The sequence below is a fragment of the Lemur catta genome, chromosome 19 (genome assembly GCF_020740605.2).
Source record: "Lemur catta isolate mLemCat1 chromosome 19, mLemCat1.pri, whole genome shotgun sequence".
NCBI lineage: Eukaryota > Metazoa > Chordata > Mammalia > Primates > Lemuridae > Lemur > Lemur catta.
Window position 1 is genome coordinate 27,684,735 of NC_059146.1, and position 11,194 is coordinate 27,695,928.

General features: G+C 56.3%; 1 protein-coding gene across 1 annotated transcript; it reads right to left on the minus strand.

Moving 5' to 3' along the window:
* Positions 1-280: 280 nt before the first annotated feature.
* Positions 281-8,408, minus strand: CD177 (CD177 molecule). The gene is made up of 9 exons (XM_045531558.1): positions 8,277-8,408; positions 8,047-8,190; positions 7,687-7,872; positions 6,336-6,455; positions 6,027-6,143; positions 1,645-1,785; positions 1,153-1,338; positions 936-1,070; positions 281-762 (listed from the first exon to the last, which is right to left on the minus strand). Exons 1-9 carry the CDS (start codon positions 8,326-8,328, stop codon positions 524-526), a joined length of 1,320 nt encoding a protein of 439 aa, XP_045387514.1. The 5' UTR covers positions 8,329-8,408; the 3' UTR covers positions 281-523.
* Between the last annotated feature and the right edge of the window lie 2,786 nt (positions 8,409-11,194).

The window sequence follows — 11,194 nt, forward strand, 5'->3', positions numbered from 1 at the left end:
AGCCCCCGATGTGTGCTGTCACCCTGACTGCCAGGGTGGAAGCATCACTGGTCTCGATGCATCGTCCCCTCCCAGAGTGACACCCAAATACCTTTGGCTGCAGCACCCTGGAGGTTCTGCCGCCACCCAAGCTGGAATGGACGTGTGGACCAGGCCAGTGAAGGTCGGGCCTTCGGTGGTGACTTTCTCACCACAGTCCTCTCCTACCCCGTGCCAGACCTCTGGGAGCCCATCCTTGCCCTCCCAGAGAGACATCCCAGCATTGGAGAAAGGGCAGGTCTTTATTATTAGCTACATGTGGCCGCTCCTTGAATGTCTCCTCTCCCATAAGGCAAGTTCAGCTGCTCCCAGGCCCTCCCTATGTTATCATCAGGTGGTAGCACGTGTTTGGGTGCTGGGGGGACTATAATTCACAGGGAGGATGGAAAAATAATTTGTTGTCCAAGGCCATTAGCTTGTGGGGTCAGAGGGAGGGTGGGGTTTGGGTGGTCAGCAGGGGTTAAGACTCATGGGGGAAATGGAGTTAGCGGGAAAGACAAAGCCCCCCACAACAAAAGGCTAGGGCTAGCCCCAGCCCCACGATCTGAGCGAGGGAGGCGGCAGGGGCAGCACCACTTTGGAGTTGACGATTACTATTAGAATCATTATTATCCTGTTCATCCTCATGGACAGAAAAGACCCCAATGTTCCTGGTGTGGCTCAGCAAGGAGGTAGAAGGTTGGGCCACGCAGCCCTGAATGCCCACTTTGGTGGTCAACTCACCTAGAGGGAGAAGATCCAGTCAGACAGGACACCAAGTACAGCACACCGACCTTTCTAAGAACCAGCCCCGCTCCCCTCAGACCCAGCGGTCCAGTCCCAGCCCCTCCCCCTCAGACCCAGGGGTCCAGATCCCCAGGCCCCTTTATCCTTGGGATCCAGCTTTCAGCACTCACCTCCCTTGACATGAAGGTGACCATCATAACAATGAGTAGTGCCACTAGGACACTTAATGTTGGTGGAGTTCTCAGAGCAGGATCCAGAGATGTTCACACAGCTAGGACACTGCAGGTCTCCCAGGGCAGGGGCAGCTGGGGAGCAGAGAGAAGGTTGGGGGTGCACAGCTCTGCTCTCAACTGCAACCACCCACCTTGGGCCCCGAGGATCCCATACCTGGATGATGGAGGGACTTCAGCAGGACGCTGCTGCTGTGGGCTTTGTTGCAAATGTTGGAGGAGCAGAAGTGGGTATAGGAGGCCATGAACACCCCAGGGGGCCCGGCATGTATGGAGGTGGCCTGGGATTCCTCAACCCCAGCCCTGCCGCAGCCTTTGCTCCACAACAGGGCTGACCTGGTTCCTGAGGGGGTGAGAGAGGGAAAGCTGGGCTGCAGAGCGTGGCTCCGAGGGCAGCAGGAGGGACTGGGAGCGGGACTCCCTGCATTCCACGGTGCCCCCCAGGCAGAGGGCGGATGCAGGTCCCCTGATCACCATGGCTTGGGTGGTGCTTAGTTCTCATTTTGGGGAAACCAAGGCACACAGAGAGGAAGAGTTGGATTGAGAACTTCAGGCGTGAGGGGAACTGAGCAGGAAATTCAGGGGACAGGACCTGGGGTGCTGCAGGGAACACGGGGTAGGTGTGTGGCCCTCTCGCCCAGCTACGCACCTGTGTCTATGAGCAGCAGCGTCTCCTGACACACCTGCCCAGCATCGCAGAGCTCGATCCACTCTGGGTCCCAGTACTCGGGTTCATGAGTCAAGTTGCTCCCACTCATAGCCTTGAGCCCGCGCTTACAGGTCAGAAAATCTGGGGAGAGGAAATCATCAGGGTCTGCATCAGGAGGAACCCGCCACGTCTGTCCCTCCAGGTCCCATGCTAGGCAAGGTGATCACATTCTGAGTCACATTCCAGGTGGCCTGGCCACAGAGTCCCTCAGTCTTCAACTTAGAAGGGACACGGAAGTCTAACCCCCACCTGCACTGCTCACCTGTTTCTGCTTGAACACCGCAGGGCCCTCCTCCCTTTTTGGAAGGCTGCCCCTCCCTGCGGGTGGGAGAGCCATGGACAGCCGGTCTCCACTTCCCTGTCTGGGCTACAAGGTCCTCATCGGGATAATACGGAAGGCAGCCTGAGACCATGTTTCTTTTTACCGAGAAACCCAATGTTCCAAACAAAAAGACTCAGTGCCTAGCACGTACTGAGCTGCTGTAGCTCCTTTAACCTTCCCAAGGAGCTCGCCTCGTCTGCATGGCCTCACGGCGACCCACAAAGTAGGTGGTGTTGTCATCATCATCATCCTCACTGTCAAGCAGCTGCCCGATATCACACAACTTGTGAGTGGCAGAACCAGGCTCGGAACGAGGCGTTCTGGTTCCTTAGGGCTGGGGTTGGGCTCAGTGGTGGGGAAGACGGGTGTTGAAGACCATCTTCAGCTACCCTGGTCCCGGTGGCCCTCAGGAGTCTAGTGTGAAAGCCACGAGCCTCGGCCTTCTGTCAAGGCCATCGCAGATCGGCGGTGACGTGTCCCATTGTGCAGAAACTCCTCGGCTGGGGACTTCGCGTCCACCAACACCTGTAACCTTCATAGCAGCTCCACCAAGGAGGGCCGCTCATCTACCTGCTTCACAGATGACAAAACTGTGGCTCCTGCTCCTCTCCCCCAAGCCTGGTCCCCACCCTGCCCACCCCCTGCCCCAGCTTCCTCATCTTGGTCAATGGCGGCTCCTTTCTCCCAGTTGCTCAAGCCAGAAACATCACTGTCATCCTTGACAATTGTCTCTCTCATCCCATGTGGCGTCCTTCAGGAAATCCTGCTGGCTTAAGCTGCAGGGTATCTTCAGAACCCAGCCACTGGGACCACCTCCGCTGCTTCCACCTGGGTCCAAGCCCCATCCGCTGGCCCCTGCCTCTCCGCAGCTCTCCCTGCACCCCCAAGGCTCTCCCCCTACTCTGATCTCCACCCGCAAACAGAGGGATGCTCACTAAAGGTAAGTCAGCTCATGTCACTCCTCTGCTCCAAAGGCTCCAGTAGGTCCCCATCCCACTCAGAATAGAATTCTAAGTCCTCAAAATGGCACAGGGGCTCCTGCACGATGGGGCCTTCCACTCCTTCCCCATCCACGTGTCTTGTCCCCTACCTCTGGCACTCTTCTCCGTCCACACTGTCCTCCTGGCCACGGCCAACAAGATGTCAGGGAGTAAGTGTGGGAGAGAAGGGCACTCCAGGGAGGTAGAATAGCTCAAGGCAGGCAAGAGCACGGGTTGCCCAAAATGGGCCACAGCAGGGGCCCACAGGGAAGAAAACCCAAGGGCTAGAAGGAGTGAGGCCTTGGCTGTCCCCTGAGCGCCCGGGCAGGGTTCCTGGTGAACAAGCCACGGGCACACGCCCACCTCAGGGCCTTTGCATCTGCCCCCTCCCTGTGTCTGCAACCACCATCCAACCCCTTCTCCAAGCCCAGGGAAAGATGTTCAATGAGACATTGAGACTTTTGATACTCAGACGGTGCTGACACTCAAAAGTTGGTCCAGGGGCATAGCATGGACTTGAACCCATGTCTCCCTGATTCAGACACCAGGCTCTTAACTGCCAGGTGCCGAACTCCTCTCACTAGGACCACTGCCCTGTTCCTCGGGTGGGCAGTCAGGGCCTTACCGGCTCCAGCTCCTTGGTTCTTCAAATGGGCTGCAGCCCCGGCCGTCTCAGTCTCAGGCACCCTGTGCGCACGGCCCTCTCCACCCGACTGCTCACGAGCTCCTCCCCTCTACCCCCCATTCACTCCCTGACACCTCGTCGCACCCCTGGCTTCTGACACCTGGTCTTGGTGATGCTCACTGTATATTTGCCAAACTGCTGAACTGAACTTAACCAGGGAAGGCAAAAGCATCCTCCAAGATCTGGCTGAGATGTTGAACGCTAGCCGGATACGGATATAAATTGAGAACGTTTATTTGTGGCATGATAGCTGTGTTTTATGTGGCTTGTGTGGTTTGTGTAGTGTACGTGTATGGCATGTGCGTGGGATGTGAGAGGCGTGTGCTATGTACATGATGTGCTTGCGTGGTGTGTGTGGGGGTGATGTATGTGGTATGTGTTTGCTGTGTGTGTTTGGCGTGGTGTGTTCAGCGTATCTGTGTTTTGTTTGTGTGTGGTGTGTGTTGCATGTACTGTGTTGTGTATGCAGTCTGTGATGCCTGTGTGTTATGTCGGCGGGATGGGGGAGCGTGGGTGTGCCATGTGATGTGTGGTTGTGTATGTGGCATCGTGTGATGTATGTGTGTCTGTCGTGTGCATTGTGTGTTGTGTGTGTGGCATGTCTGCTTAGTTTCTGAAATACCTTCTGGATTAAGAATGTCATCTAGTCCCAGAGATGAGGGCCAGATGACTAAAACCAGCATTAGTCAAAAGGAAAGATAAATGGCTCAGACTCTGCCCCTCCCTGCTCAACAACCTTCCATGGCTCCCCTGCCCTGGGCAGGAAGTTCCCCCTCAGCTTGGCTTTGCAGGTGCTCGACCACCCCCAGCCCCCTCTTACCTCTCCACTGCCTACCGTGTCCGTTCCCAAGACACACCAGGCCATTTCCTGCCCCCTTGGCCTCCCACCAGCTCTTCCTTCTCTTCCTTCTGCTTAGATAGCTCCCCTTCCACCCCCACCCCCACCTTGTCTATTTGGAAAACTTCTAACCAACCCCCAACCCCAGCTGCACCCCATCTTCTTGATGAGCTCTTCTGGGCAATAGCAGGCTCACTCGACCTCCAGGCCTTTGCACATGCTGTTCCCTCTGCCCATTAATGTGCCTTTCCTCTTCTACCATCTTTAAGACATGGGTTCACATGTCACCTCCTCTGTGACTCCCTCCTTCAGCTCCCACCCCCAGGCCATCAGTTTCTTCCTCCTCTGAGCATCCCCAGGCCCTGCATCCCCCCACCACCACATCCCTGACCACCCCAAGCAGGACCAATGTGTCCGTGGCATCTCCCCCTCCTAGTCCTGGAGGACCTCTAGGCAGGGACAGGGTCTGACTCATCTGGGGTCTCCATGGAGACCCTGGGGTCCTGCCTGATCTCACTTCAGCATGCACGTCCTGGGCACCCATCCTGAGCCAGCGCTTATGCTGCACAAGCTGGAAACCTTGGTGTCAGTGACTCGCAGCCCCTGTCCTCAGGCTCCTGGTCTAGCCAGGGAGACAGCTCCAAACAAAGAGGAATGCCTACTGAACTCACTCAATTCTCTCCGCGAAGCTCTAAGGGTTAGGGCAACATGGGCAGATGAGGAAACCAAGGCACAAACAGGGAAGACCTTGCCCCAGGGCAGCTGGGACTCCTATCTGACCTTTCCTTCCCCACCTCGGCTTCCCCTTGCCTCAAAGCCCCTCTTACTGAGAACCCCATGGCACTCTCCATCCTTCCAGCGTTCTGCTGGGGCCACATGTGACTGGGCAAGTGGGGACAAACTCTTGCCTTCCCTGTCTCCCCTGAAGCACCCTGGATTTTCCCTCTGGTTTTCTTTCCTGTGTAGGCACACCTGCTGGGGGCTCCAGTGCCACGGGTCGGGGAGGGATGAGGACAGCAGAGAGCGTGGGGTGGTCAGGAGGAAGTGGGAGCCCCAGGGTGACCCAAGGTCAGGAGGGTGTGGAAACAGCACTGGAAGAACCAGCAGGTGCTCCAGCGCTCCCCAACGCATAAAGTCACATGCAAACCAACCCACCCTGCACCCTGACCTTCCTCCCCTGCCCACTCCCCAACAGGCTGCCCTAACTTAGCCTGGCAACATTCAAACCTCCCACAGCAGTGGGCTCCTGTCCTATAGTCTGTGCCCCAGGCCACACACACACCCTTTCTTTCTTTCCTTCAGCTGGACACTGCTTGGCGGCACCCCATCCGGAGAGTCGCCTCACTTCACATACACCTGAGTGAGCAGTAAACACCTAAATGACATGTGGCTGCTGGCTTTGGTGTGATGCCTTTGCACATCCCATACGTTAGCCAGGGTCATCCCGCCCAGGGCTGCGGTGCAGGGCACAGCCTCGCTGTCAGGCGTGGGACTCACCTTTCAGATCGCAGCTCTCCCTCAGTTCTATGGACCCAATGTCCTGGGTCCCATTGAGCAGGTTGCAGCTTGGTTGGGCCATGCATCCCTGGACGTACATTTTGGTGAAGATGTCCCCTGAGGAAGGGGAGAGGGAGGGGCAGCGAGGCTGCTGCAGGGACCAGCTGACCCTCAGAGGGGACACTGCCCCAGGAAGCCAGGTCCCCCTCCCTCTGGGCCCCTCCCATGCCCCAGCTCCCCAGAGACTCAGATCTCTGTCCCAGACTTCCCCATTCAGCCCCCAGAGGGACCCCAATGTTCCCGGCGTACCTCCTGTGAGCCGGAGGACTCCATTGTAGCAGTGTGTGCTCCCCTGGGGACAGACCTCTGTCCCAGCCCCCACACAGCTGTCTGTAGAAAAGCAGACTGGGCACCGCAAGGACCCTGGGGCTGGGGAGGTGACAGACAGACTGAGGGGACACTGAGAGGGCTCTGGATTTGGATCAGATGCTTTCTCTCCACCCCGCTTTTGCTGCCCACAATCTCCCAATGTCCCTTCCTCTGGCTCCTCTCGCATAGCCCGGGTGTGGGGAATGAGGGATGTGAGGCCAGTGAAATAGGAAGTGAGGGGGATATGAGATCTGGGGAGAGGCCAGGAATAGTGGCGCACGCCTGTAATCCCAGCACTCTGAGAGGATCACTTGAGCCCAGGAGTTTGAGACCAGCCTGGGCAACATAGCAAGACCCCGTCTCTAAAATATTTTTTAAAAAATTAGCTGGGCATCCTGGCACACAGCTGTAGTTACCAGCTACTTAGGAGGCTGAGACACAAGGATCGCTTGAGCCCAGGAGTTGGAGGCTGCAGTGAGCTATGATCGCACCACTGCACACCAGCCTGGGTGACAGAGCAAGACCCTGTCTCTAACAACAACAAAAACAAAAGTCTGGGAAGAGGCACCCGGGGCTGAGTAGGGAAGGGGGTGCTGAGGTGCAGGGGGGCGGGGGTTGGGCCTGCTGAGGCTGCACACAGACAGCCTTGGTCAAGTCTGAATGGGGAACCTTGTCTAAACCCCGACCGAATCTGAACGGGGAAGTCTGGCCTTCTGAGGCTACACATGGACACAGACTCCTTGGTCAAGGCAGGGAGGGGTCCCCTGGAAAGAGCCCACGGCTTCACCTGCAAGTCCTACTAAACAGTTAAGGAACCCGAGACACTCTCGTTCAAAAACTATTCCGGGGAAGAGAAGCGCAAAACACCACCCCAAACTCTATTACAGCACCCGACATGGACAGTGGGAAGGTACAAAGCATCTGACTTAGGAACAGGAAATGCAAAAGCCCTCTGGGAGGCATTGGTGAAGCTAATCCAACAGTACAGAAGAAAGGAGAACCCTCGATGACCAGGTTAGGACGGTCGCCAGAGTGTGTGGTTGGTGGTTTCACATGAGAATTCAGTCCAGGTTGCTGCTCCAGGACTGTCAGCAGAGGCTGGGCAGGGGAGCCCTGGGTGGGCGGGGGACAGGGCGGTGGCAGGGATCGGGAGTGAGTGCAGAAGAGATGGGGAAGGAGGGAGCCAGGGGGCCAAGGGGCCCTCAGGAAGGGAAGGAGCCAGTGAGCCATGCCCCTGCCTCCCCCTCCCTGTCCCGCTCCTGCTCCTCGGGGGCCCTCCTCCTGCAGGCACCTGTTTGGAGGGGCGGGGCCCAGACCAGCATGCTGTTGGAGAGGTCATTGCAGAGGTCCTTCTGGCGGCACCCGTGGGTGTAGGAGATGACAGAGAGGCCAGGGTCTTTCCTGTGCTCGGTGACACGAACCTTGTGGTCCTCATCCTGAGTGCAGCCCTTGCTGATCACCACCAACACCTGTGGTCCTGAGGAGAGAGGGCAGCAGGTGGGGTGGGATCAGGACTCCAGGGTCCTGGAGGAAGAGGCTGCATCGTGGCTTGGGGTGAGAGGCTGGAGAGGAGGCGCCTGGGCCCCAAGGGGTTGCACCTGCTGGGGAGGGGACTCCTGCGACCCTGCACGGGAGGCAGGGCCCTTCTCACCATTCTCAATGATCATCAGCGTGTCTTGGCAACCCCAGCTGCGGTCACATTCTTTCTGTTCAGCGACTATCCACTGGTGGGGCAGGTCCGACACGTTGTACACAGACATTTGTGTCAGCGACTGGCAGAGCAGGGCCTGCACTCCTGGGGTGGGAAGACCAAATCCGTTTCAGCAGAGCTCCCCTCCATTCCTGCAGGAAAACCCTCTCCAGGTCAGGGTCCTCACTCACCTGGCAGCGTGAAGGTGACCCCCAGGAGGGCCAGCAGGAGGGCAGAGCTCATGACCAGTGTGCAGCAGAAAATTCCCTACCGCTCTTTCAACCGGGAAACAAGCCCTTTATACGTCCCTGAGCCAGCAGGGGAGGGTGGGGAGGGAAAGGTCTTGCTAAACCAAGTCTCAACTGCTTGAAGGGCCTGCCTACCAGGGCCCCTCCTCCCTCAGACCCGGGGGGTCCAGGCCCCAGCTCCCCCCACAATTAGAAACTGAGGCAGCCTGACTCCAGGGCCCCCTGGTCGGGATGCCTGGCCCTCTTGGCCCCTGCGCCCAGGGACATGGGTCCCCACCCCCACCCTGTTTCAGAGCAGTTTGAGAAGGCAGTTTCCTAACCCCTCATGGCGCCATGGCAACCTTCTGGCGTCAGGTGGGAAAACAGCCCAACTGCCTGTGAGGACATTGTGCAGGGGACACTGGCTGGTCCCCACATTCTTCCTGCCCCAGCCTGCACTCCCCCGGCTGCTCCTCCTCTTCTTTCTCTTTCCTTCCTATGTGGCTTTCCTTTCCTTTTCCCCTTTCGTGACTTTCTTTCAGGCTTCCTCTTCTGTCCTCTCCCCTCCTGGCACAGCGTGGGCCCTGAGCCCCACTTCCTTGCCACCAGGAAAGATTAAGGTGTGGCAGGGGGAGAGGTGGGAGTGGAGACCAGGTCTGGGCTGAGGAATGAAGATGTGTCCTGACAAAGCAAAGTTGCTTTGCTGGAAACAGGTGGGGGCAGTGGGGGCTGGAAAGCCAGCTCTTCAGAAAAACACCAGCAAACCCTGCCTTGTCACGCTGGCCTGTTCCTGTGGTGTAAATATTCCCAACGTGTCTGATTTTAAGCTATCGACCGTTCCCAGCTATTTAACATCGGCTTTCACAGGCCCATACAAACCAGCTCTAGCACACTGGATAGGTAGGAGGGAGACAGGAGGGAATGAGGGGTGTCTGCCAGGGACGACAGAGGGAAGAGGTGGGTGTATGTGACAGAGAGAGGACAGGCAGAAGACAGATGACGAGAGCAAGCATAGTGGAGAAAGAGAAATGAATATGTAACTTGTGATTATATGTTTATTTTTGACATCTCTACACTTTCCATCTTTATTTGTGAAGTTTCTTATTTTGCTACACAGGCAGGGACATATTTGTCTGATCTCTTACTGTGTCTACACCCCCTACATGGCATGTAGTAGATGCTTGGTAAATGCTTGTTGATGGAATAAATGAATGAATAGAAAGGGAAAGACGGCAACAGAGCCATCCCCGCAGTTAATTCAGGTCGTGCAGTGTGGCAACCTTGGCCCCTCCTTAGCGATTCTCATTGTTGCTGGGGGAGTGGCACCTCCGCCATTGTGCATGGCCTGAAGCAGTGTCCCTGCTGGAAGAGATGAAGGAAGCATTGACAAAGAGCCTCCTAGGGTCACAGGTGCTCAATTAAATGTCTTGTTTTAGTCAACAAACACTTCCGGAGGCTTCTTTTGTGCCAGGCACCATCCTAGTTGCCGGAGACACAGGGAAACAAAGAAGAATGAGGTTGCGGCTTTTCACAGAGCTCACAGCCTAGTAAGACAGACATATATGAAACAAATACATGAGCATTGAAAATATTAGATGGTTCTAGGTGCTGGGCAGAGAGTAAAAACTGGGCGACATGAAAGTGTGTGAATGAACTGGCTGTTTCAGCTTAGATGGGGTTCAGGGAGGTGGCATTTTAGCCGCGGGCAAAGGGAAAAGACAGAGGCAGCCCTGGAAACACATGCAGAAAGCACACTCCAGGCAGGGAGGAGCAGGTGCAAAGGCCCTGAGGTGGCATGGAGCTTGGCTTGGGTGAGGATTAGAAAGAGCACAGGTGGCTAGACTGCAGTGGGTAATAGGGAGAGTGACAGGGAGTGACAGGAGATGAGAGCAGAAAGGCTGGCAGGGCCACTGATGTAGGACTAAGCATATTAAGCAGCCTTCCTGGGAGTCCTGCTTTCAAGTGGCAAATGCCAAGGCTGGAGGTGGGGCTGTTGAGCTAATCTGCATCTCGTAGGTCGAGACGAGGATTAACAGCATTTTACACCCCTAAGTAGGTTCTCAGCAAATGACGAAGAAGAAAGGTAACATGTGAGCCCTACTCTGTTCCAGGTCCTGGTCCCAGTGCTCATTCAAGCATGGCCACAACTGAGGGAGATCCTATTAATATCCCAATTTTGGCCGGGCGCAGTGGCTCATGCCTGTAATGCTACCACTCTGGGAGGCCGAGGTGGGAGGATCACTTGAGCTCAGGAGTTTGAGACCAACCTGAGCAAGAACGAGACCCCATCTCTACTAAAAATAGAAAACATAGCTGGGCATGGTGGCACACACTTGTAGTTCCAGCTACTCGGGAGGCTGAGGCAGGAGGATCACTTGAGCCCAGGAATTGGAGGCTGCAGTGAGCTATGATGACACCACTGCACTCTAGCCCAGGGCAACAAGAGCAAGATTCCAACTCAAAAAAAAAATTCCAATTTTATAGGTAAAGAAACTGAGTCCCAGAGCAGCTAAATAACTTGTCCAAGAGCATACCATGTGGCAGAGATCTCTGCCCAGCAAAAATCCATGCTAGGTGGTGACTGTCCAGCCAGGGCCCACCTTTCCCAACTCCCCTGCCTCTAGGGGGACCATGCGACTAGCTCCCACCAATGGACCGTGGGCAGAATTGACTCGGGTCACTCCAGAGCCTGAGTGGTTAAGAAGCAGCCGTGCATTCTCCTTCCCCTACGTACCAGCTGGGTGTTGGCATCAGGATGACCCTGGGGGCACAGAGACTGCAGAGCCACCCTTAGCCTGAGTCCCTGCATGTCTGAGTACAGCAGAGCACACTTTCCCCACACCCACACTTCGCCATGTAGACATGATGCAAATGAGAAATAA

Excerpts from the sequence above, each read along its gene's own strand:
- CD177 (XM_045531558.1), bottom strand. The coding sequence starts at position 8,328 with ATGAGCTCTGCCCTCCTGCTGGCCCTCCTGGGGGTCACCTTCACGCTG. Across the intron at positions 7,873-8,046 it reads GCTGATGATCATTGAGAATG|GACCACAGGTGTTGGTGGTG; the intron begins GTGAGAAGGGCC and ends CTCTCTCCTCAG. Across the intron at positions 763-935 it reads TCACCTTCATGTCAAGGGAG|GTGAGTTGACCACCAAAGTG; the intron begins GTGAGTGCTGAA and ends TTCTCCCTCTAG.